Source organism: Zingiber officinale, chromosome 8A (genome assembly GCF_018446385.1).
Source record: "Zingiber officinale cultivar Zhangliang chromosome 8A, Zo_v1.1, whole genome shotgun sequence".
NCBI lineage: Eukaryota > Viridiplantae > Streptophyta > Magnoliopsida > Zingiberales > Zingiberaceae > Zingiber > Zingiber officinale.
Genome location: NC_056000.1, coordinates 1,089,972 through 1,114,282, shown reverse-complemented (window position 1 = coordinate 1,114,282; position 24,311 = coordinate 1,089,972). Strand labels below are relative to the sequence as shown.

The following is a 24,311-nucleotide window of genomic DNA, read 5'->3' as shown; positions in this document are numbered from 1 at the left end:
TTTCCTATTCTAGAAATCAAAAAGTAAGGAAATAAATAATATAAAATTTTTTCATAATTTTATTACTAAAATCAATAGATTTATTTATATAAATTGTTCAAAATAATAATGAAAAGATTAAATAAGACATATAATCATAATAATTATAAATATAGTAATAAAATAAACTTAGAAATATTTTTTTTACTATTTGATTCATGTCAATCTTGATTATGTGTTAAATATAATAAATCTCAATTGATTGAAATCAATTAGAGATTATTTTCATTATTATCATTACCCCCGACAAACTCAACGGGAGTGCCTGAATGTTGAGTTTGAGTGCTAACTTGGTGAAACGGTGTCTAGATAATGGCTTGGTAAATATATCAGCAATTTGATCTTTTGTAGAGATATAAGAAATTAAAAGTTGTCGAGTCGCCACACGCTCGCGATCAAAATGAAAATCAATCTCAACATGCTTGGTACGAGCATGAAAAATAGGATTTGTTGCAAGATAAGTTGCTCTAATATTATCACACCATATTTTAGGCATAGCAGTTGGGAAAAAGTATAATTTTGAAAGAAGAAATTGTAGCCAAATAATTTCTGACGTTGCATTTGAGATAGCTTTATATTCAGCTTCAGTACTCGAGCGAGAGACTATAGGTTGCTTCTTTGAAAGCCAGGAAATAAGATTTCGCCCAAGAAATATAGCATATCCACTAGTAGAACATCTATCTTCGGGAGATCCAGCTCAATCTGCATAACTGTAGGTAATCAACTCTCGTAAAAATTGACGATATAAAAGAACACCATTTAGAATAGTGTCTTTGAGATATCGAAGAATTCTCTTAACACCTTCTCAATGATGTTCAGTAGGAGCATGCATAAATTGACATGCACGATTCATAGCAAAAGCAATATTGGGTCGTGTAATTATGACATATTATAGGACACCAACAATACTACGATATATCTGGGGGCAGACATCGAAGAGGAGGATGAAGGTGTAGTAAAACCATCTTCAATAATTGATCTCGAGATATGACGTGCACCATCCATTTCAGTTCGTTGTAGGAGCCCAGTAATGTATTTGCTCTGAGAAAGAAGACAATCTTCAGAATGTGAGAGAAACTCTATGCCAAGAAAAAAATTAGCATTGCCAAGATCCTGAATATGAAACTTTTAACGGAGTAAATGTAGTAAAATAGTAATGTCGTTTTGATCACTACCAGTTATTAATATATCATCCATATAAATCAGAACAAAATATTAAAAATTTCTCATTACATTTGTAAAATAGGGAAGAGATTGTTTTTGAGTCAGAAAATCCCTGAGTATGAAGCTAGGTAGATATACAATGAAACCATGCACGAGGTGCTTGTCGAAAATCATATATAAACTTTTAAAGTTGACACACATGTATTGAAAGTTGTGAGTGAATGAATTCAGAATGTTGCTCCATATAAACAGTTTCTTTAAGGTGTTCATAAAGGAAAGTATTGAAAACATCCAATTATTGTATTGGTCAATTAGAACTACAGCTATAGATAACAATCGGATAATTATAATTTTGACGATTGAATTAAAAATATCATTAAACTCATCTTTCAATTTTCTTGGTGTGTCATCATAATTTATCTATTTCATATTGGTTCAGAGCGAATTGACGAGGGCCGTCGCCTTTTAATCTCCTCGCTTATAAACAAGTGAGATTTCCAGACCATGTCACGATCTGGGTTGTAATAATTTTCGACGTGGCTTGGGTGCATTGTAGGGTAAGTTTAAGAGGTGCAATTAGTCATCAGTCTGGTATTTGCTGGGTGATAATAATGAAATATACCGCCCGTTTCAAATGTGGACCCTCTTTAAATCCCCACAGTAGCACCGAAGCTTTCTCGATCGTCGAGCTGCCGCCTCGAGAGTGGAGCCCGCCTCTTGTCCGTCCTTGGAAACTTTCTCATCCGACGTGAGAGCGTCCCAACTATTTACGCATTTTGTCAAATTAATCCATGCGCCTGTCAGAATATACATATTAGGATTTTCAATAATCCTAAATGCAATTGTACCGAAATATTAGGATTTTTCATTATTTAAATTGCATATCTTCTTCCTTTATCATTCATTCAATAAAGAATCCATTTACTATTATTCATATATTTAATAAAATTAAACAATTTCTTGCTGTGTAAATAATCAGAAAGAAAGAATTTAATTAAAAACTAACTTAAGTTTTAATATGATTTCTTCCCAGTGTTTGAGACAGTCATCCTCCTCTCTATCTCTCTCTATTCCTCTCTCTTTCTCTTACGAGATAAGTATTACAAAAATGGGTGTTCTTATTTGCTGATGCAGTTAATTCATATAAGGGTGTTCCTCTCTCTATCTCCAATGTAAGATTTATCAAAAATTTGTAAAATAAAAAATCTTATTAAAAAGTTTTTATGATGGTATAGGTGAGATTTGAGATTTTTAATTCAAGAGTAGATTTAAGTTTTCAAATCTATTTTTTCTTTTGAAGGTGGAGTCAATAATTAATGTACACCATTTTTAAATAATTTAAAAATATATTATTTGATGAACTAATTATAATGTTTCGGTTTATAAATAATTAGTAATAATTAAAATTATATATTTATTTCTTTTAAAAATAAATATATTTGAGATAAGTTAAAAAATATACAAGTGACTATAATTAAATTAAATTTATAAAATAATTAAATATTAAATAAAATGAAAAATTATATTAAATTAAAAAAATTATAAATTAATTAATTTATTAATTTTTAATTATAAATAAATTAAATTTAAGATTATAATTAATTAAAATATCAAATGAAAAGTATATAAAGATATTAAATGAAAAAATTGTATGTAGATTTTTTATAAAAAAAATTATGAAGAGAATAGTATATTTGTATTGAAATTGATATAATATGCATGAGCCATGCAACTGGAGAGAATTACAAAAAAAAAAAAAACTCACTCAAACCTTTAAATTCTAAAAAAAATTCATTCAAAACTTTAACGATTGAAGATGTCCTTACTATCAATAGATTTGAGATTAATTCTCAACAAGTATAAATATTCATGATTTTCCTCCTTTCCAAACAATAAAGAATCACGGAGGGAGGCCATTATGATTTCGTTTTTTATGCCAATTAACTATTACAAAAATGAGATCATATAAACCAAACAATTGTGACGAGAGATCAGGTGAGGCTGAAGATGGGTACTCCCATGAGACAGACAGTTCTGGTGCAGGACAAAATCCTACTTCTTGTCAATATTCCAGTGGAGAGGGAGCTTGGTGACCATGATCGATGATCACTAGGGACTAGGATTATATTAATTCCTTGCATCCCCAAACTCCAAGGCTCCTTCTTCTAATACATATCAAGAAAGGGAAAGAGAAAGAGAAAGAGAAAGAGAAAAAAAAAGGTAAACAGAGGAAAAAAGTGAGTTGCTTAAGCTTAGAGGATCATTTTTACAGCCAGGTGCAGAGAAGTGTCGACTTCTGTTTCATTGGACGTCGTAGAGGCATGCCGCATGCATGCCATGGATTGCGAGCGTAATGTAATGCGAGATGGTTCTCCATCTGAAGACAGTAGCGTCGATCGCTGTGCAGCTTCAGCAAGCACTTGCAGGATCTGCCTCTCCTCCCTCATCTGTTTGATCTGTTGAACCTCTCTTGCAGCAGTGCAACGGAGGACGAGAGCATCCTTATTTTGCCTTGACATCATAGTCATTTCATGCAAAAACTGATTCAGCAATGATTATATATATATATATATATATATATACCCTCGCAAGTTTCCTTTGTAATCGGTTCGTGAGAATTCCATTGGATATTTGGAGGTGCAAGGTCTAAGAAGGCCCGATGGATTTAGCATTTGGATAGGCGCTTCACTTCTATGGAATCACAAGTCATAATTTGACCGCACTTGAGTTCCGGTGGAGTCTGTCTTGTCTGTCTGGAGAAGCGAGGAATAGGGTAGACTAGGCTATTTCTTTTATACATGGGCTCACAACTTTTCTCCGACTTTATTGTCGTTGAGTAATTGGCAGGGAATGGCATGCTCCATCTGCAGGCCGGTGGTCTTCATGATCGTCGTAGTGTACTTCTTGTCTGTTTTTTAAAGCTTAACTTGTAAAATGTTGATCAGTGGCTGTGTCCTAGTTAGGAGATGAGATCCTCTTACTTAAAAATATTGTGTCCCCGTATTTCAGCATCGATCGGATGATTATAATATTTTTATGATGTACACTGTATCCTTGAGATGTGATTTAATTCGTCCGATTGGCGCTGGAACATGAGGATACAATATTTTCGAGAGAGAGGATCTCATCTCCCTAGTTAGATCTACATAATTATATATCCACGTTAGACTTACGAATGTGGGCCATATTTTTTTTAAAAAAAATATTATTACAAATGATAAAAAATAATTTTGCATAGAAAACATATTCAAATGTTTTTATCATGCATTCATTCAGTATCTATGATTGAGTCCCATAAAAAGATTTAGGCCGATTATGGATCATCTAAAGCATCCACATCAGTTTTCTTATTATTATATCTAAAATTTAGGGTAAATGACTCACTTTATTAAATTTAGACCATCATTTTTTACTACACACTACATCAACTATCCAAAAATTTTCATCATCCTTAAATTTTTATTATTTTCTTCTCTTTCTTCTATTTTTTATTATTATATTTATGAAATGAGTGGAACGAGAGAAATTAAAAAGAAATATTATTTTATTTTTAGGGTAGAGATTTCATTCCCTAAATTTAGAGAATCACTATTCATCAAATCTAAATTTAGGAAATGAATAGGGTAGCTGATGCAAAGATTTTTTAGCTATCTTATCCAAAATTTAGGGTAAAATTTTTGAATAGGGTAGCTGATGTGGATGCTCTTAATACCATGAGTAATTCGAGCGCTACAAATATTGTATGAGAATCGAACTCTTGTTACCTATCTCGTTATCTGAGAAACTCATCCGTTCATTACTATCGCACTAATCCCCCGGGGACTAGTATTGCATTATCATTGTATTTTTTTTTTTTTTTTACAAAAGTCAAAAGGACGTTCCTTTTTTATCGAATTATCAAAGGGACACCCAATATTAATTTTTTTTTATCAAAAAGATATCCCACCATTTTTAAAATGACGCAATTGTCATCCAATACTATTCATTTCCCATCTAAAGCTTGAATTTGTCGAATACATTATAGCAGCTACAAAGTCGTAATTACTAGATAGTTGCAACAACTATAGTTTCATAACTATTATAACTCAGATGTTACACAGTTGTAGTAAATATAGAACCATAGTTGCTATATAGTTGTAGCAACTATGATTTAGTAGCTATTACAATATGGAAAAAAAAAATTACAACTAAAATTGTTCAGAGATTCTGAAAATTATTTAATGTTTTTTAGCTTGAAACCTGGCAATTACGAATTCCACCTCTTAATCAATTGTAAATCTCTGAACGAAATTCAATTTGATATGTTGTGCAATTCAACCAGAGTCAAAAGATATGTTCTCTCAAAGTTTATGGTTTAACATTCACATTGTAATAGCTACGAAACCATAGCTACTACAACTGTGTAACTATAAAATTGTAGTTGCTATAACTATGTGATAGTGCAATTGTAACAACTACAATTTCATAACTGATACAACATAAACGTTAAACCCTAAACTTTGAAATGTCATAACTTTTGACTTGGATTAAAGCACAGAAGACACAATATATCAAATTAAAGTTCGTTAAAAAATCTACAACTGATTACGGAGTGAAACTTGTAACGACCAAGTTTTAAGCGTTTACTTTTTTCTCCAAAGCTCCAAATAATTTTAATCTAAAAAAAATTATGTATTGTAGTAACTACAAAGCTGTAGCTGCTACAACTGTATGACAGCTTAATTTTAACAGCTACACTACAAAATCATAGTTGCAATGGGTTTATAGCTACTATAATGCACCAATTTATGTGAGAAAAAAAATAAAAGAAAGATAATAATAAGAATAAATTGCTAATATATGGTGGAAGGTAGTTAGGTAATTGTCCACGAGGATGGGATATCCTTTTTATAAAAATCAATATAAGACGTCATCTTAATGATTCAGAAAGAGGCGTTTTTCTTTTTTTAACTTTTTTTTTTATTTTTAATGGGACTAGACTCGTCCCAAGATTACTCAGATTGTAAAAGCTAGACACCTAGATTATCATAAGAAGAAAAATTCCTGCATTGTACTGTAACTAGAAATTAAACCATGAGTGTTTAGGTTGCTCACAGCAATTTTACATTATCATTGAATATTGTACAATTTGATATAGAAAGTAAATCCAAGAAGCACTTTTGACGTGACACCCATGCGTCATCAAAAATTCAATCACTACAAATGCGCATTACATGAGAATTGAGCCCTCATTATTTGGGGTAAATGTCATACCTCTAACCAAAAATATTGCATAATCAAATTTTGTTGATAATCCAAATATCTAACTCATCAAACTCACTAATCCTTACGGTAATTAGCTCTGTTCTATGAAAATTTCCCACATACCACTAGGTATATAAATTGGAAAACACTCACGGAGGTCTAAATTTATCATCTCATTAGAGAAAAATCTTTATAATACAACATTACTGGGATCTAAATCTTACATATCTAATTAACCACTTAAAGGGTCTAACCTCTCATTTTATACCATTTGATATAGCAGCCACATTTTAATTATCACTATTTCATGATATAATTGTCTACATAAAATAACACAAGCTGTAGGACATAGTTAAGCTGGTCATCACTGATAAATTTGTAAAAATGGATAAACATTAATTTCCGATAAAGTCAACAAAAATATCCTCTCATGTGATAATATATTTGGTTTCTGATTTATGTCTCTCCACGATTGACTATGGGACGCTCAAGGAATAGAAATTAATTAAGCGGGCTAAAATAAAATAAATGACTCATCATGTTTTTTTTAACCAATTTAATGTATCCAAATCTTTATAATTTTTCATTAACTTATAAGTTAAATAAAAAATATATAAGTATATTCTAAAAAAATCATAAAAACATTTTACTTTATTTTATTTAATAAATAAAAAATGTGAATAAAATGATATATTTAAAAACAATTCGAAGTGGATGAGTTAAAAAGATAAAAAGTAAAACCAAATATTAGTCATGTTGAAAATTATTAAAATGCATGGTAGGAGGAAAAACGAGTGGTTAAATAGATCCTCCATGAATAGATAATTATAGAATTAGCGTCGTCATATTGATAACAAATTCGCCTACCGAATGATTAGTTAATTAACCAGAAAACTACTAAACCCTAATCATCTTTCTCCCATCCCATCGTAACCTTTTGTTGCACCATCCATCCCTCAGATCATAATGCCCCGAAATCCCAGAGGTGCAATCCAGTATCGTTTGCCCACGCAGCCACGTATCTGTCGCTGGCGGCCATGGCAGTGGCCATCCCTATCCGCTGCCGGAAGACGTACAGGTACTCGCCGGTGATAGCGTCCCACACGTGTACTCCGCGCGAGATGCAAACCAGCGCGTAGCCCCAGTTCATGCACCCTTCCAGGCTCGGCGACCCATGCTGTCTCTCCGACCGTCGGAGAGTCGTGAACCGGCTCACCTCTGTAAGCGCCGGCACCTCCTTCACCGTCGCCACCCCTCGCGAGTCCACCACCATCACCCGCCCATCCCCCGCGTCGAAAGATTCCACCAGCGCGCCGCCGTGCCGGAGCTCCCTCTGGTTTAGAATGGTTCCAGTGACACCGTCGAGGTCCAGCACCTCCATGCTGGACGTCGAGCACCCCACGACGACACCCTGCTCCAGAATCCGCGCGCGGCCGACCACCGGCTTCATTATGTCGGTGAGCATGTGCCAACCGACGACAGCCGCGGAATCCATCAGGCCCCCGCCGACGAAAATCAGCAACTCCATGGCCGCATCCCACACACGCCATGAGTGACCGGGTGCGCCTGCAAAGAGACCCACCCACCACCGCGCGTTCCCGGTGAAGTCCACCATCGTGCCGTCCACCATGAGGTTCCCGACGAGCGCCCGCCGGGGGGCCTCCCTGGGGGAGCTGAGTTCCGCCACGTGGACATCACCATCCTGCGAGGCGAAGGCAAGGCGGTCGTCTAAGAGTACGATGCCGGAGATTGCTTGGGAGAAGCGGCCGAGGCGGTCGCGGTGGGGGTCCGCTCTGAAGGTGGCGAGGAGCCGCCCAGCAGGGACGTTGAAAAGGCGGACTGAGCCGTCGAGGAAGCCGGCGGCGAGGTGACGGTCGGAGAGGGCGAGGCGGCAGCAGGGCAGGTCGTCGGTGGGGGGAGAAAGGAGAGAGAAGTAGGCGGAGCGGCCAGCACGGAAATTGGCAGCTGTGCGGTGGAGACGGATGTATTCCTCGCGCCAGGAAGGAAGGGAGCGGCGGCGGCAGGACCATATGCGGCGGCAAAGAACTTGCCAAAGGAACTCCGACCGGGAAACTGCTCTCCACGTCGAGCACACCTGCAAAATATATTTGCATTAATTTTAACCAATATTTTGAGCAGATATTGGATCATATATATCAAATGCTCTATATAATGAAATTATAAAAAAAAAAAAAAGTAAAAGTAAGAAATTGCCAGCTAGAAACATTTCAGGCCTGAGAAGAAATTAAAAGCAAGCATCAGAACTACTGCTACATATTTAATGAAGACTTCAGCGTAGGAACTGAACTGAGTGCTGCGGTATGCAGCGTTGGTGGGACTGCTCGTGCAAATATAATTCAAATTCCCTAATTAATATAAGGATTTAACAATGACGATGGAGACTGATATATGATCAATAAATCTTGTGGCGATCCATTGTAATTAAGCTGACAAAGTCATATTGTGCTTATATCTTAATTACATCCTTTTGACTAATCATAAGATTCTCAATTGCTCAAATTAAAAGCATATCCCTTAATCTGATAAATGTTTTCTCATATATGCAAGATTACAAAATCATAATCACCCTTGTCAATCTGAGTTTGTCCCTGTGTGAGTATACAATATTTGAGTGGAATGCCACTCAAATAGTTTTCATACCAATTAATTTATATATTCAACTACAATAACAGATAATCTAAAGACAGTTATGATCATAGGCTAACCAACTCACAATTGACTATAATAAGTGCAATTAATAACACAATAATAGAGTTTTCATTTGCTAATGCACTTTTTCATGAAGCTAAAGCTTGACTAATATTTGTTTACTCTGCTAAAGTTAATCATGTTTGGGTTGATCGTCAAGCAACATTAATCAAAGCCACAGTGGCACAGTATACAAAATCAATGGAAGATTTACCCATGGAATGAGAGTTACCAAAATTCCAAACTGATAAGAATATTTATCAATATTTTGTAATATATGAGACAAGAAATAACAATAATCCAAATCCCTTCGTCAAACCATTGAAAAGACTATTTCCAATAATCCCAGAATTTTTAGTATACCCCTTAGTTTGTGTACCAAAACAAATGTATAGGAAATACCGTTAAAGATACCTAAATATACAAGTTCGATGAAATACATTGCTTGACAGATAAGATTTCTAACAATGAGATATTAAACATAGTAGTGGTGTTTGGTTCATACAATTTAAAAATTTGCTCGCAAGAAAATGTTCAGTGCAAAAGCAAATAAAACGTAACTGTTTGGTTGCTTATATAGTATGCCTTCTTGAATTTATAGCTGTTTAAATAAATGCAAAGTACGTAAAAAGTTTATATTTATTCTTTTTTACAGCAGTTAATATTTATTGAATTTATAGTAGTTGAAGCTAATTAATAATCATATTTATAGGTTAAGCAAATGGACATTTTTAACTGATTATAAAAACAAGAGATGATTTTCTTCATGGACAATAAGATTCTAAAGATTCATTAAAAAATTTACTGATTGCCTTTAACAATCATTATCAGCTACATGCTACAGGTATTGGATAAAAAGTTGGGAATGCAAATAGGTAATTTCCAAACTTGATTTTATCATATATTTTATGTAAAATAGACTAAATTCTTTTTTATATATTTTTAATAACAGTTTGATTTGAAATATAAATGACATAGATGAATACAATTTTATATGTAATAATACTAAACTTTATATTAAATGTTAATGCATTTGTTTCAAATTTGTAATATTACTTGTCAAAGACAAATTCCTGATAAATTCATGTTACATTAAGGCCTGACTATAATTGAATCTACAAAACTTTATGATCAAATCCTAGGTACCTTTTTATTTCCAATATACCTTCACATAAATGTTACACAAAGTTGATTTCAGAATCATCTTTCAAGTTGATTTTAAAATAACTTGTTAAGGCCGAATGAGTTATTTAGTCACAATTAGAATAAGGGCATCACTAACATTTACATTTTAAATGAAAAAAATACACATGAAATTTCAAGCAAAGAGTTATGATAAATGATTTCAAAATCAGCTTTTGCATTATATGCAAATATGTCCTAGATAAGATGATTCTAAAAATTAAAATAAGTTGCTTTGGCACCATTGGGATACAATTGCCTGCAAAATGTACAGTTTGGATGGAGAGCAAATAGAGTGCAAGGTGCCAAGAGATAATATTGTCATATGATCAATTTGTTGAACATTTGAGGCATGGAGAAAAAATGTGAGTGTTTAGTAAAATAAATTGTAGCAAAAGGTAATTATGCTCATCTAAGACATCCTTCATCGTTCATCCTCAGATTATGTGAAGGGAGATAAATCATATGATCAATTTATAACCAACCATCAAGTGACTAGAGGGTGGAAAGAATATTTTCTTGAGAGCATGTGTCTGTCAGAATTTAATCTCTGTCCCATTATAACAAATCTATCACCCTCTAACTAGGATAAGTGTTTGTGAAATAAAAAACCTACACCATATACAAATGAATCTAATTCTAAAAATATTAAAATATAAGAAGTATCTGCATAGACGGTAGAAGCCTTATGTATTATTAATTAGGTATAGTTAAGTAGACTATTATTAATTTAGAATTAATCATTTGAGATCTTAAGCTACTATAGATTTTGTCGTATCTAAGTGAGTCAAACTGTATACAAATTATCCAATAAATAAATTAGAAAGTATTGTTTAGCATTAGTGCATCCACAGTCATTGAACCTCTTAGAGAGCTCCTTCGCTGTCACATCCGCGCCACATCAAAAGTAAAAAAATCTCACGTATCTTTCTACTATCAAAAATACCTTTCAATAACTCTTTCATGAGTCCCACATTTTTTAAACCTCCACATCATATATATCTCTTTCCTAATTAAAAAATATTTCTAATATTATATTTAAATTAAAGAAACATTTCTAATATTATATTTAAATTAAAAAACATTTTAAATATTATATTTAAATTTAAAAAACTTATTTTAATTAAAAAATTAAAAAAAAAGGATGAATAAGCGGCTCCATACCTATTGAGCCGCTCCTTTCCAAATGGGGAAGAAGCTATAAGAGGGAGCTTCTTCTTATTGCCATATCAGCAGTGGGAGCTCGAACGTGGATGTCCTAAGTTCCCCATATTTAATTAATGCTAGAGAAAGCAAACATTTACCCGCCCCTTAACTCATAAATGACATTTTTGTCAGCATGGGGTAGGGTTGAAGTCTTGACTCTCGAGGATTCTCTTTCATGGAAAACATAAAAGCAAGAACCTTTGTAATGTAAGTTTAAATGACGACTGTAATGTCCTTAATGATAAAAAGAAACTTGACGTCCTATTTGCAAGGGTCGACTTGGGTAAATGTTTAAAGCAGGAAATATGTGAATAACATTGGCAATTTTTTATATACAAATTATGCAATTCCTTCTAGATAATATATTCAATTTATTAACCGTACCATGTATGTATTGCTGCACGTCTCTCTAGATCTACAAAGAAGCAAGTCCGACGATAAAACACATCAGCTTCGCATTCGAGATCGTGAGGCTCTCGCCATGTACTTGCAAGCTTCGGCAAACGAAGCGAAGCTGGACCTCACTTAACTAACCAAAACACTCGTTGAACCAGCAGATCCTCTGCTTCCACTCCGCTGGTCAAGAGACGAAGCTCAGCGTTCAAGGTCCAGCGTAACTTGCGATTAAATATGGGGGACATCAACGCAGGCAGCGGCAGCAGGGGCAGCAGCAGCAGCTTTTAATATCTTTCCCCATTCGTGTCGCAGGAAAGAGAAGCGCCACGGCAGGCGAGGGCAGGCCAAGGACATAAAAGGAATGCTCATTAAAGTAATCTTTTTTTTTGGCATAAGAAGAATCCACTCGCTCCTTGCGTCGTTTTGTCACTGTTATAATAGGACCCCGTGAATCCCTCTGCAATTCCTTGTCAGAATGCCTTAAAGACCAGAGATCACCCACACCTCAGCTCCTCAGCACTCCACCTTCTCTTCTTTATATTCTATACACCGAGTTCAATCATGGAGCGAACAAAACAAAGAGCAACAGCAAATGAAATCGAAAGCACATAAACCGCAGCTTTCACCCTTACTTTCGCCACTTTTAAACCACACCACGCCATTACGTACTGCTACAGATCTTGCAATGTTGCTGCTCCAGCAATCCATATCTCGACATTATGCAGGTCGTCGTACGTTGAAAATCCTACTCAGTGTGTGCGGCTGATCTCATACTTTGGAGAGACATGATCTGATGGAATAGGCCAAAAGGTGTTTGATGTTTTTGCTTCTTAGAGCTCCCATGGGGCGTACTACGCTTCGTCGCTACAACCATGCTACCCCAGCCACCACGGGCCGCATCATTCACAGACCGACCATAAATGGTAGCTGCACCTCAAGTAAACGGTACCAAAGGCATGTACAACAATCTCAGTCCATCTCTCCTTTGTGATGAACAACACTACCGCATCCCATCAACAAAAAGCAAATATTGCTAGACGACAACACCCCCACAGAGTTGGATTTCGCGACGAGGCGATGTACACTGAGGCTGTGATGGGACTTAGAACTAGCTATGATGTACTCGACCAAGACCATTGATTTGCCACTCCACATAATTAATGCCACATGTAAAATGTAAACGTACTTGATCACACACTATCACAACCAGCACATGTATATTGGATCAAAGTGATGGATGGATTTGGCTGACCAAGAGATATGCCACGTCAGTATTGTGTGGAGATGGGTGATGGGAGGACAAAATGGGAAGTCCCCGGTGCCGAACCGTCCTATGGCTTCTCGATCTCAGGGAAGAGCTCAGGCACGCAGAGAGGAGGATTGAGTATTTGCGCAATGAAGGAACCTATCAAAGTCGTCGGAAGCAGCGCAGGTTTAGTGAAAAAGCAAACCGGCAGCCCGTTTGCCGCTTCTTTCCCCCACATTTTCATTTCCAATGGACGCCATTATATTGAAAAGAAGACCAATCCCTCCAAGCCACCCCATCCTATTATTTCTCGATTCAATGGAAACGGGACAACAAATCCTCAATCCGTAAACACACAGATTGAGGGGGAAAAAACAGATTTTTTTTATTAATTTGAACTCGTTCGAGACAAATTATTATAGTATTAGAGTGAGATATCACTGTCACGGATACTATGAAGGTGCATGCTGAGCATTAGCGGGACAGTGGCGAGCAAAATAAAAGGGGCAGGAAAAGATGGTCTGTGTTTGTATCCTTCTCCCCCCTCGACCCAATAAAAAAGGACTAAAACGGAACTGAAAGGGACGCGCGTCTGGTGACGGCGCCTGGGCCTGCGCCATCGCAGCTTATTACTCCCGTCTAATCCCATCACATCGCGGTGTGCCATCCCCGAGCTTGCTCTCTTTTTGTTTCCTTTCCTCTCAGGACGCGAGGCCGGACGCGAGCACCTCAGAAGGCGAAGCATGAACGCGAGTACATAAAGCAGCGATGGGGATGGGTCAAGGGCTGAGTAAAGGCGGGTGCAGAGCGAAGCGAGGGTCAAAAGATAACAGAGTACCACACGCTACCCACTCACCTTCCCCTCCCCCCCTGCTTCTACTGCTCAGTCCCGTCGTCAGAGCACAGAACGTCTTCCCACCCCCACCCCCACACACACAGATAAAGAGAGCAACCAACCACATTAATAATGAACAATGGCAGAGAGTAGTGGAAGATGCGATGCAGTCTCGAATCCCGTTGTCAAATAAATCCCTTGTAAGGAGCAACCCGAGCCGCGAAAGATGGCCATTTATGATTTAACCAACCACAAATGTGCAGGAAGAGAATGACCACAAATGTGCAGAAAGAGAATGGAGAAAAAATAAATAAAGAAGGAAGAAACGCAGAGGAAAAGTAATGGCGGAGCAACAGCTAGTAGCTATGGGGAGGTGGATATCAGAAAGAGCAGTAGTATAGTAGCAGAAGGAACTCCTCCTCCTACTTCCGTAGCACATATAGGGAGGGAGGTACTGTTCCCCATAAATACCGACCAAACTCGAGCCAAAAGCCCAAAATAAGGAAAATAAAAGTATCACAAACAAAAACCCAGCCTTATTTACGCCTAAAATGGAAGCATTCTATGAAAAACAACTTCTCATCCGAATAGAATATTCATTTGGGTTTCACTCTTTCGAAAACTATTCAACGACGGGAGCAAATTCGAGATCCTAAACATTTAAAAATGATAATGATAATGATCTTCTTGGACTAAACAGAAGTAACAATCGAGTTAGGGAAGGGATTGGAAACCTGGAACATGGCGACGACGGCGGGCGCAGCGGCGAGTCGGCCTGCGAATCGGGCAGCTTCCTCGGCGGCACGAATGGAGACGGATTCCACGAAGTGCTCCGGCCAGACAGCGTCGGCGGATCGCGGCCGCGACGAAGAAGGATAGTCGGTTCGGCGGCGACCGAAGCGGGGCCTCGAGGAGGAGGCGCCTTCCTCTTCTCCCTCCCCCCTGCCGCGGCCCTGCGGTGGCGACCCCGACGACATCGATGCAAGATCTGCGGATCCAACTTCCAAGGAGAGAGCGAAAAGGGTCGAAATTGAAAGGGGAGGGAAGGCGCGAGGAGGCGATGCGAGGAAGCGTGCGTGGGGTTAGGCAAGCGTGCAAAACGAACCGTTTTATAGAGTCATAATCACCTTCCGTTTTTTTATATGCCGTAGCACGTTATTATATATTTATCAGTGATATGCCTGTCATTAGCTTCTATCATGTATCTCACTTCACCATAGTCCTTTTTTTTTAATAAAAAAAATTAAAAGAAATCGTATCGATATGTCGGAAAGTTTTTAGTTGGCGCTTCCACTCGTAGCCATCTCCGATATGGAGGTGGCAATTATGGAATTATAAATGAATCCATTAAAAAAAACTAATGGAAGCGCTCGTGACGTCAGTTTGCGTGTAGATCCGGTTGGGCCCGCTAAAGTAATTAGGATAAGACGAATGCGGGCCCAGAAGCAATATTGATGATCTGCCACTTGGGTTTTAGATCAAATGGGCCACAGAAAACACAAGTGGACCCATCATTTTCCCAGGAAATATTAATCCGATTGCAATATCGTTCAGAAAGGTGGCATTTCAATCATTTTGGAGAAGATCACCATAGAACGCAAAGTTTTAATTGGATGATGTCTTAAAGCGGAAAGATAGTGTACTGGGCAAAGACTCTTAGATAGAAAAACTAACTCTAAGCGGTCTTGCGTGTCAAAATAAATATCAATAATTGGGTTAGGGATGAGTCCCAGTGTAGATATTTCGACGCTCAAGTCAGTGATCGAAGACGATGAACAACAGAACAAACAATGATTATGGATGCGTAAAATTATATAACCTCACGTATCTACGTCTGTAGATGGAGATTCATTTTATAGTGTTACTGTTGTCTATGCATGATTCTCAAAGTGTTTCTAAAAAAGGAACGACCATAAAAATGCTCTGACATCTTTCCTAAAATAGACACATAATTTCTGTGTAGAAGCTTCTGCCATACGGTTGACATAGGGAATATTTCCTTGATTTTCTGACAACTATTACACAAGACAACAAGAAGGAATATGAGATCGTTGGATTGAGGGGCCCTTAGTATGGTTAGTTGGCAAGTTGATCGGGTTCCCTTCGACAGTCTGATCAGTTGTAGTATGGAAGAGCAGTCAAATCAGATTTAAGGAAAGCCATTGGGAACTCAATCTTCGCCCAACCTCTTAGTTTGGTCAATGAATTCGGTAAGATCAAGTATCAAGTGTGTCCGATTGGACGTATGATCCGATCATCTAGATCACTTGATCGAGACAATAGCTCACGCTATCTTGAGTGACGAAGAGGACTCTGTTCTGAATGGCACTGGCTTAGCTCGAGCTTCGTCTATATTGAGGGACTCAGGCTCCGACCAAACCAAGAATCTGATCGGATGATCGCTCGGTCGAGATGGCCGACCATGCTGGCCCTGAGTGTTGGTTCTTGACTTTGACTGTCATGTCAGCCGACCTCCTGAACTTTGGCCTGACTTGGGGGCCTCATCTTATTCACCGTATCACAAGTCTCCCCTTCAAATCTAGTCAAAAGAGGTTACAGGTTTGACTGACTAGATACTTATGTTGTTTGTGTCCCTTGTCCTCTAATCGGGCATTCACACTTTGTTCTACCAGTCGGCTCCAACATATGTTATACCTGGTTGCTGGGGCCTCTAGCGTCCCTTATTTCCAAATAGGGCATTCATTCTTTATATCATCGCCTGACATCATTTTGGCACCTAGGAAATAGAGCACGTCCTTTACTAATTAACACTTGATATGATGAGCACATCTTTTTATAATAAGCTTGCTTATTGTTTCTCATCCCTTATAAATGCATCTTGTGTCTTGTTGTCACATGTTGCATGCTTGCGCTAAAGAATATATGTTGTCATATGACTGCTAGCAATTTAAATTCAACGACATGGATTAAATCTCTCTCCTCCATCCCCTTGATCGAACGGTTGTGAGCAACCATCACTAGAGTTTTTAAGGTTCACCTTTTGACACAACTTTATCGTTTTCCCAATCCTCTTCTTCTTCGCCTTCTCCTTTTTGCTTATCGTCGGCGATTCTCCAAGCTCTTCATTTTCATCGTAAGTTCATTTTCTTCCATCCTTCATGTAAGTATCCCAGGTGAGTTTTGATATGATCAACCGGGTTAAGTTAAGTTCTGCGTTTTTGATAACTTGTGTCTAAGTGTGCAGAGACTTAGGAATACAAGAAATCAAGCAAAAGATGCAGTAGACGAAAAAGATGGCATGGTAAGCGAGTCAACCGGATCGGTGCATCCAAGAGACAAGAAGCTGCAGAAGAGTACACCATGTTGGAGCAATCTGGGTATCCTAGTTTTTTATTTTTGGGCAAAGGTTTAAGTTAGGTTTATTATTGTAATTGATATGCATTATGAATGTGTAAGATACATGTACAACAAGGAGAGTCCAAATGTGATCTTGGCAAAGGAGGAAAGTCCAAGGGTGAATCTTGGCGGTGTAAGTTCAAGCATGTAGCCTTAGCAATGTACGTAAGTCCAAGTGACTTGGTAATGGATGAAGTCCCAAAAGCGTGATCTCTTGGAAAAGAAAGACCCAACAACAATAACAAGACCGATGGAAGCTTCAAAAGGAAAGGCGTGAAGAATGGGGAGTCATCTGAGGGATGTGAGACTGATGGAGGAGGCTAGAAAGCTAGGTCTAGGTTGTGCGGGCAAGGATGAGTGCATGAGAAACTATACTCAGGGTAAAATTCCAGGTTACTGTAGCGTTATGTAGCATACTGTAGCATTACTATAGCAGTCAACTGATGTTTTCATGAGTCAACTGGTATCAAGTCGTTGGCCTGTAACGGTCAAAATTCATGAAAGTCAATCGACTGGTAAGTATGACAGTCGATTGGTGGCGAAAACATTGCTTGGATGTTTCCATCTGAGCTCTATTTAATAGAGTTCGGGATGCTTAAGCAAGGTGACCAAATTAGTAGTGATTAACCCTAATTAGAGTCTCCAAGTGCTCAAGTGATTTAGTGTGATCTTGTGTGAGTTGTGGTAAGGTTTCTCCACTCACAAGGAGCTACATGATCTAGTCAAAAGTTCTTTGGGGAATCATCCATCGATGGATTGGGATCATCCACCTTACAGACAGTCGTGGAGTAGAAGTAAGTGATCCCCGAACCACATTACATAAATGTGTTAGAGGTTGATTGTCTTGGTTATTGCCTCTAGATTTAACTTTTTATTTGTTAGTTTTGTTTCATATTTCCGCTGTGCACTAACAAGCGTAGAAATTGATGATTTGGGTAACGAACTATTCACCCCCCCTCTAGTGGCACCAAGGTCCCAACACACCAATGGAGCGAGAAGGACGTGCGTGGTATTTTCAAGAGATGAGAAGCTGAAGCGAAAGACTGCTCGAGGAGATAAAGTCAGAATTGGATTCGAGTGAGCTTAACTCTAGATGGTCGAAAAATCACCCAAGTGACTAGAGCAGTAGCCAGATAAAGTCAACTTTGTGTTTACTTTATCTAAGCACTTGGACCAAGTTAGGCACTCGGACCAACCTATATCGAACATGTGCCTCTCTTCAAGACATTGCTGCAGATAACTATTGGAGTCCACATTAGTAACACTCCAGGTGTCTAGACCGATCCAGGCACCTGGGTGAAGATAACATTTTATTCTGAAGTTATTGAAGAGTCGTTGCGAAGAAAATAGAATGCATCGCAGGGGGTGCTCAGACCCACTCCAAGTGCCTGAAGATGCCACATCAGCCAACAGATATTTTTGACTAGCATGATATAAATAGATCCCTGATTCTCTTCATTTTAACACGACATTTGTATATAAATTTCTAAATTTTGTTTTCATTTTCTGAGATGTTATCGGGCTTCTCTGCCTCCAATCTTGATCAAAAAAGGAGTTTCGATAGTGTACTTCACTTGTCTTGAATTAGCAACCTCCTTAGTTACCAACCAAGTAAATCCGGTAGCCTCATTTATTCTTTTATGCAATTAATTTCTATTTATTAACAAGTGTATCTTAGTTAAAGTCAAAATAATGAGAATGGTATAATTATAATTTCAGGATAATTCAACCCCTCTTGTCGATTGCACTGGAACCAACAATTGATATCAGAACCCGAACTATTCAGAAAGACTAACCGCCGACTAAAGTAACAAGACTATAGCCAAATCCAGCATTAATCCACCTAAGTTCAAATAAAAATTTACACTTTGGAAGTGCAGAATGGATGTATATTTTAAAACTAATTTCGATATATTTCTAACTTAAAAAAATAATTTTGTAGTACCCAAAGATCAACATGGAGTAGAGAAAGAAGAGTATCTTTGGACAAGGAGTAGGTTGATTTCGTAGCCAATGACAAAGTAGAATTTCTATCTACTTAACGTGCTATCGGCCTAAGAAGTCAACCAGATCAAAACTTACGACTCAGCAAAAGAACTTTGGAAACTTTAGAAGAAGTTCCTAGAGCTGTAAGAAGGTACCATGGAAGCCAAGCTGGCAAGATAGGATATCCTCTGAAATTATTTAACAAACCTCTGAATGAACAAGGGAGAGAAGGTGGCTCAACTCTATACGAAGATCAAACAATTGATCATCCAGCTCAACAACCTTGGAGAATCAGTAATGAATAGAGACTCAATTCAATACGCGCTCAACGCCTTTCTGAGAACACAAGAGTAATCAATCTTAGTAGATGTATACTACATCTCTAAAGACCTGGAGGTAAATACCCTAAAAGAATTATTCTCAACTTTTGAATTATACGAGTCTCGATGTTCAGGAGTTACAAAAGAAACAGAGTTAAGTCAGAACCTAGTCTTGCATGCCAAGAAGGATGAACCGGATTCTGACACATCACTCGACAAAGACAAAACAACTTTTATGGTAAGGGATTTTTTTTAAAAAATAAGTCTAATAACTTTGGTAAGAAACAGGCAACGAAGTTTTTTCAAGGCAAAAGGAAAATCTGATGCTACAATTGCAATGAAGGTCACACAAAAGATAACTGTCCAAAACTGAAGAACAAGACAAAAGAGAAGGATAAAGCACCAAATAAAACCAAATATAAGAACCTTAGAGCAATGTGGGATGAGTCATCATCCGAGTCCTAGCTGGAAGCGTATGCAAGACTAACACTAATAGCAGATCACCAGAAAGACGATGAAAGTACCTCAGATATGAGCATCAACGGAGGGGGAGACACTAGAAGAAAGCAGCGATCAATGGAGAGCGTCGAATAACGAGACCGGCTCGGTAAGTGAGGTATGCTCTCAACCTCCCGATATGTTGTATAAATTTATTAAAATACTTTCTAGAAGTTCATGTAAACTAGAAAAAAATAAACAATTAAGAAAGGAGAATTTACAATTCAGAGTTACCTTACCATAATCATGCTTACTAAAATATTTCGATAAATTGAAGGTAGGAAATAAAAAATTGAAGGATCAAATAGAAAAATTGAAGCATTCATATTTAAATGTTTCATATTTTAGAAATTCTCAAAGGTTTAATTGTATTTTAGATTTCACAAGGATCAAATTAGAAAAATGATATGAAAACATATTTCAAAAAAATATCTTGTTAATCCAGTAGGTAAAAACTTATTTTGAGTTTCTAAATCATGCTTAAATTAAATAAATTTTTGTGCATGTTTTAATTTTAATTTACTTTAATTCGATTTACAAAATTAATTAGTTTGTTTATTTGCTTTCCATAATTTTTTGTTGAAATTTTTTCCTGTGTTACATAAATAAATAATCTGTTAGTATATTTTTTTAAAAAATTTTCAATGATTATATAATATTTTATGATTTTTTATTAAAAAATATAATTTTAAAATTTAAAACTTTTTGAAGATGAATTTTTATAAACCTGATTTTTTTTATATTATCGTTGTATTTAAATATTTAGAAAAATCAGCCAGATATTTAGGATGGTAAAACTATCTTTAAATATTTATTTTAAAAAATAATTCTGTATTTAAAATATTTTCTACGGTTAAACAAAAATATGTTCTATACTTAAAATTTTTATTATGTTCTTAAAATATTATGATTATTTTTAATAAAAATTTTCAAAATTTTTTGACACTTTAAAATAATTTTTGAATTATTTTTTTGGCAAATCTGGGTTTTAGTTTTTAGAAATTTGGATATTCAAAAAATAATTCTTGAAAAATTTTCTCAAACTTGCTAACTTGTTTCAATCCCTCTTAGAAGTTTTTTTAATATTTTTTTATAAATACCCCTATTTTTTATGCGATAAAAAATGGAGAAATTAGGAAGTAAGTTTAGGGGAGTATAAATTTTTTTTTTATTGCAAAATTATTGTACTTACTTGCAATAAACGTTCATTTTATTGTTTGTTATTACCCTAACATAACTTAGGTTGATGCACATTAAAAATGGAGAGATTGTAAGTACCCTGGATGAGTTTTAATGTGATCAACCAGGTTAAGATAGGCTCTATATTTTTGATGCCTTGTATCTAAGTGTGCAGGGGCTTGAACACAAGAAGCCGAGCAGAAGACGCAGCGGATGAGAAGGATTACACGAGAAGCGAGTCAACGAGCTCGGTGCATCCAAGGGACGAAAAACTACGGAAGAGTATATTGGTAGAGCGAGAAGGATGCGCGCGACGCTTCCAAGGAACAAGAAGTCGGAGCAGAAGACTACTCAAGGAGAAAAGGTCGGAGTTGAGTTTGGATGAGCTCAACTCTGGATGGCCGAAAAATGACCCAAGAAAAGCAACTGTGTTGACTTTATCCAAGCGCCCATACCAACCTGTACCGAACAGGCACCTCTCTTGAAGACGTTGTTGTGGGCGTCTATTCAGTACAGGCTAGTTTGGGCTCCTTGACCAGTCTATACTGAACATGCACCTCTCTTTAAGACGTTGTTGCAGATAAGTGTTGGAGTCCACGTCAGCAACACTCTAGGAGCTCGGATTGGCCCAAGCGCCCGGGCAAGGATAAAATTTTATCTTGAAGCCGTTAAAAAGCTGTTGTGAAGAAGATAGAATGCATCGCTAGGGCACCCATACCCACTCCAGGCACTCGGAGATACCATGTCAGCCAACAGACATTTTTGACCAGCAGACTATAAATAGAGTCCTGATTCTCTTCATTTTAACACAACACTTTATATAAATTTTAAAATTTTGTTTTCACTTTTGAGATGTTAATCGTTGTACAGGGATTTTTCACCTTTGATCTTGATCACAGGAGTTTCGATAGTGCGCTTCATTGGTCTTGGATTATCAACTTCCTCGGTTGCAAACCAAATAAATCCGGTGGCCTCGTTTATTCTTTTATGCAATTAATTTCTATTTATTAACAAGTGTGTCTTAGTTAAAGTCGAAAGAACGAGAAGGTTATAATTCTAATTTCAGGTCAATTCACCTCTATCTTGCTGGTCGCACTGGGACACACTTCATTTAACTTTCTTTCTCTTACATGGCTTCCGCTCCCCCTATCATCGTCCACGTATGGGCTCTGGTACACCTCCACCACCTCTGCCTTCAATGGCAGGGAGATTGACCAGATGTGTCTCACCTATCATATCCCTTCTGACCATCGCATCGTTATCTCATCTGGCCACGACTGCCCCAATTTTCCTCTTGCTGTCTATCTTACTTTATTCAAGGACCAATTCTTTGTTGGCCTTCACTTTCTCTTGCACCCCCTTTTTTCTCGGAAATTTGTTCTTACTTTCATATCCCCTTACAACAGTTAGCGCCTAACTCCGTTAGATTACTGTATGGGGTTATCGTACTATTTTGTCTATAACAAGTCTCACTACACTCCCAAGTCTTCTACTACTTTTATTACCCAAAGAATCCAGCTGAACGTCTTCATTTTCCAGGTCTGAGTGGGTGCGGTGTTTTTTCAATAAGATACCCTCATCCAATAAAGGATGGAAGTCTCATTACTTCTATCTCTGACTGGCCCCTCCAATGACCTTCCCAACCGATTAGAAAATGGAATTGCCCAACCCTCCCGAGCTGAGCATGTATCGCTAAGAGTCGGTCTACATCACAACATCTGCTCAACTGTCAAGTCTAAAATTCTACATCCATAAGTTGTTGGTTGAGGGCGTACTATATATATGTCGGCTATGTCTCATCAGAGTCTGACTACCCGATAGCTTTGGTAAGCAATTCCGCCTCATTCACTATTGAATTTAACTAATTTCTTTTTCTGTTTTACTACCAAAACCATGTTGAATGCTTTACTGAGTAACTCCACGAAGCTGGATGATGAGGAGATGGACCCGTAGGGCGTGGATGAGATGGAGAGCCATGGACTTACGCCGATCGGCCTGAGCGAAGAACCGACCAACAAGGAGGAAACCAACTGAATTACAGGCAGTGACGCGACTGAAAACACTGAGGACCTACAGCCTCCTCGACCATCGCTATTGTCGGTGGCTATTCCTTCTGAGTCCACCACTTTGAATGAGCCCCTACTACATCGCTAGAGGCACAAGCCATGAAAATCAACTTCTGAAGAACTCACCAGGGGAGCAAGCACTTCTGAAGGCCCAGTCGGTGGGCTCGAAGCAAAAGCAACTCAACTAAAGAGTTAGCTAGAGAACTAATCTGAGCTACGATTAAGAGCCAAGTGGGCTATTATTGTAGCAAAGGATAAAGGTCATGACGAGGAGGTTGAGATTAAGAGGCTCAAGAAACAACTGCACACTTCTGATGCTTGTCTCCGTTCGGAGATGATCGGGAAATTAGAGCCATAGAAGACATGGATCTAAAAAACATGGAAGCTCGAGCCCATGCTCAGAAACTCGAGGAAGCAGAGACTTCCCTCATATCCGAACAAACCGGCCGAATGGCAAAAATTACCGTGAAGGACCTTCAGCTTAAAGAAAAACAATAAGCACTCACCTCCAAGGACGCCGAGCTAGAGACCCTAAAGGCCGAGCTGGAAGCTTCAAAGGCAGAGATGAGAAGCTACAAGACAAGGGAGTCCGAGCAGCTAGAAACTTTCAAAGTAGAATATCTTCATAGAGTTTCAATCAAATGCTTGCCGATCGGACTTCCAATATATTTAGCTATGGAGCAGAGGGGGCTATTAAGCAACTGAAGGAGGGTGTTTACTTGACGGTAGGCATCCCAAGGAACTTCATACATTGTTAGAAGATTTTGGATAATATCCTAGCAAATGGCTTCCCCAATTTCGCATAATTTGTTTAGAGGAAACTTTTCATTTGAGGGTTTTACCCTACTGGCCTTGTAATGCCTCCAAAACTTATGTTTTTCTAA

General features: G+C 37.6%; 1 protein-coding gene across 1 annotated transcript; it reads right to left on the bottom strand.

The window, feature by feature from the left end:
* Window positions 1-7,242: 7,242 nt before the first annotated feature.
* LOC122012310 (transcriptional regulator STERILE APETALA-like) lies at window positions 7,243-15,009 on the bottom strand. The gene is made up of 2 exons (XM_042568802.1): window positions 14,756-15,009; window positions 7,243-8,542 (listed from the first exon to the last, which is right to left on the bottom strand). The coding sequence occupies exons 1-2, from the start codon at window positions 14,996-14,998 to the stop codon at window positions 7,409-7,411; spliced, it is 1,377 nt and encodes a 458-aa protein (XP_042424736.1). The 5' UTR covers window positions 14,999-15,009; the 3' UTR covers window positions 7,243-7,408.
* Window positions 15,010-24,311: the final 9,302 nt, after the last annotated feature.

Coding starts and splice junctions, on each gene's coding strand:
- LOC122012310 (XM_042568802.1), bottom strand. CDS start 14,998: ATGTCGTCGGGGTCGCCACCGCAGGGCCGCGGCAGGGGGGAGGGAGAA. Junction 8,543..14,755: donor CCGTCGTCGCCATGTTCCAG/GTTTCCAATCCC, acceptor TATATTTTGCAG/GTGTGCTCGACGTGGAGAGC.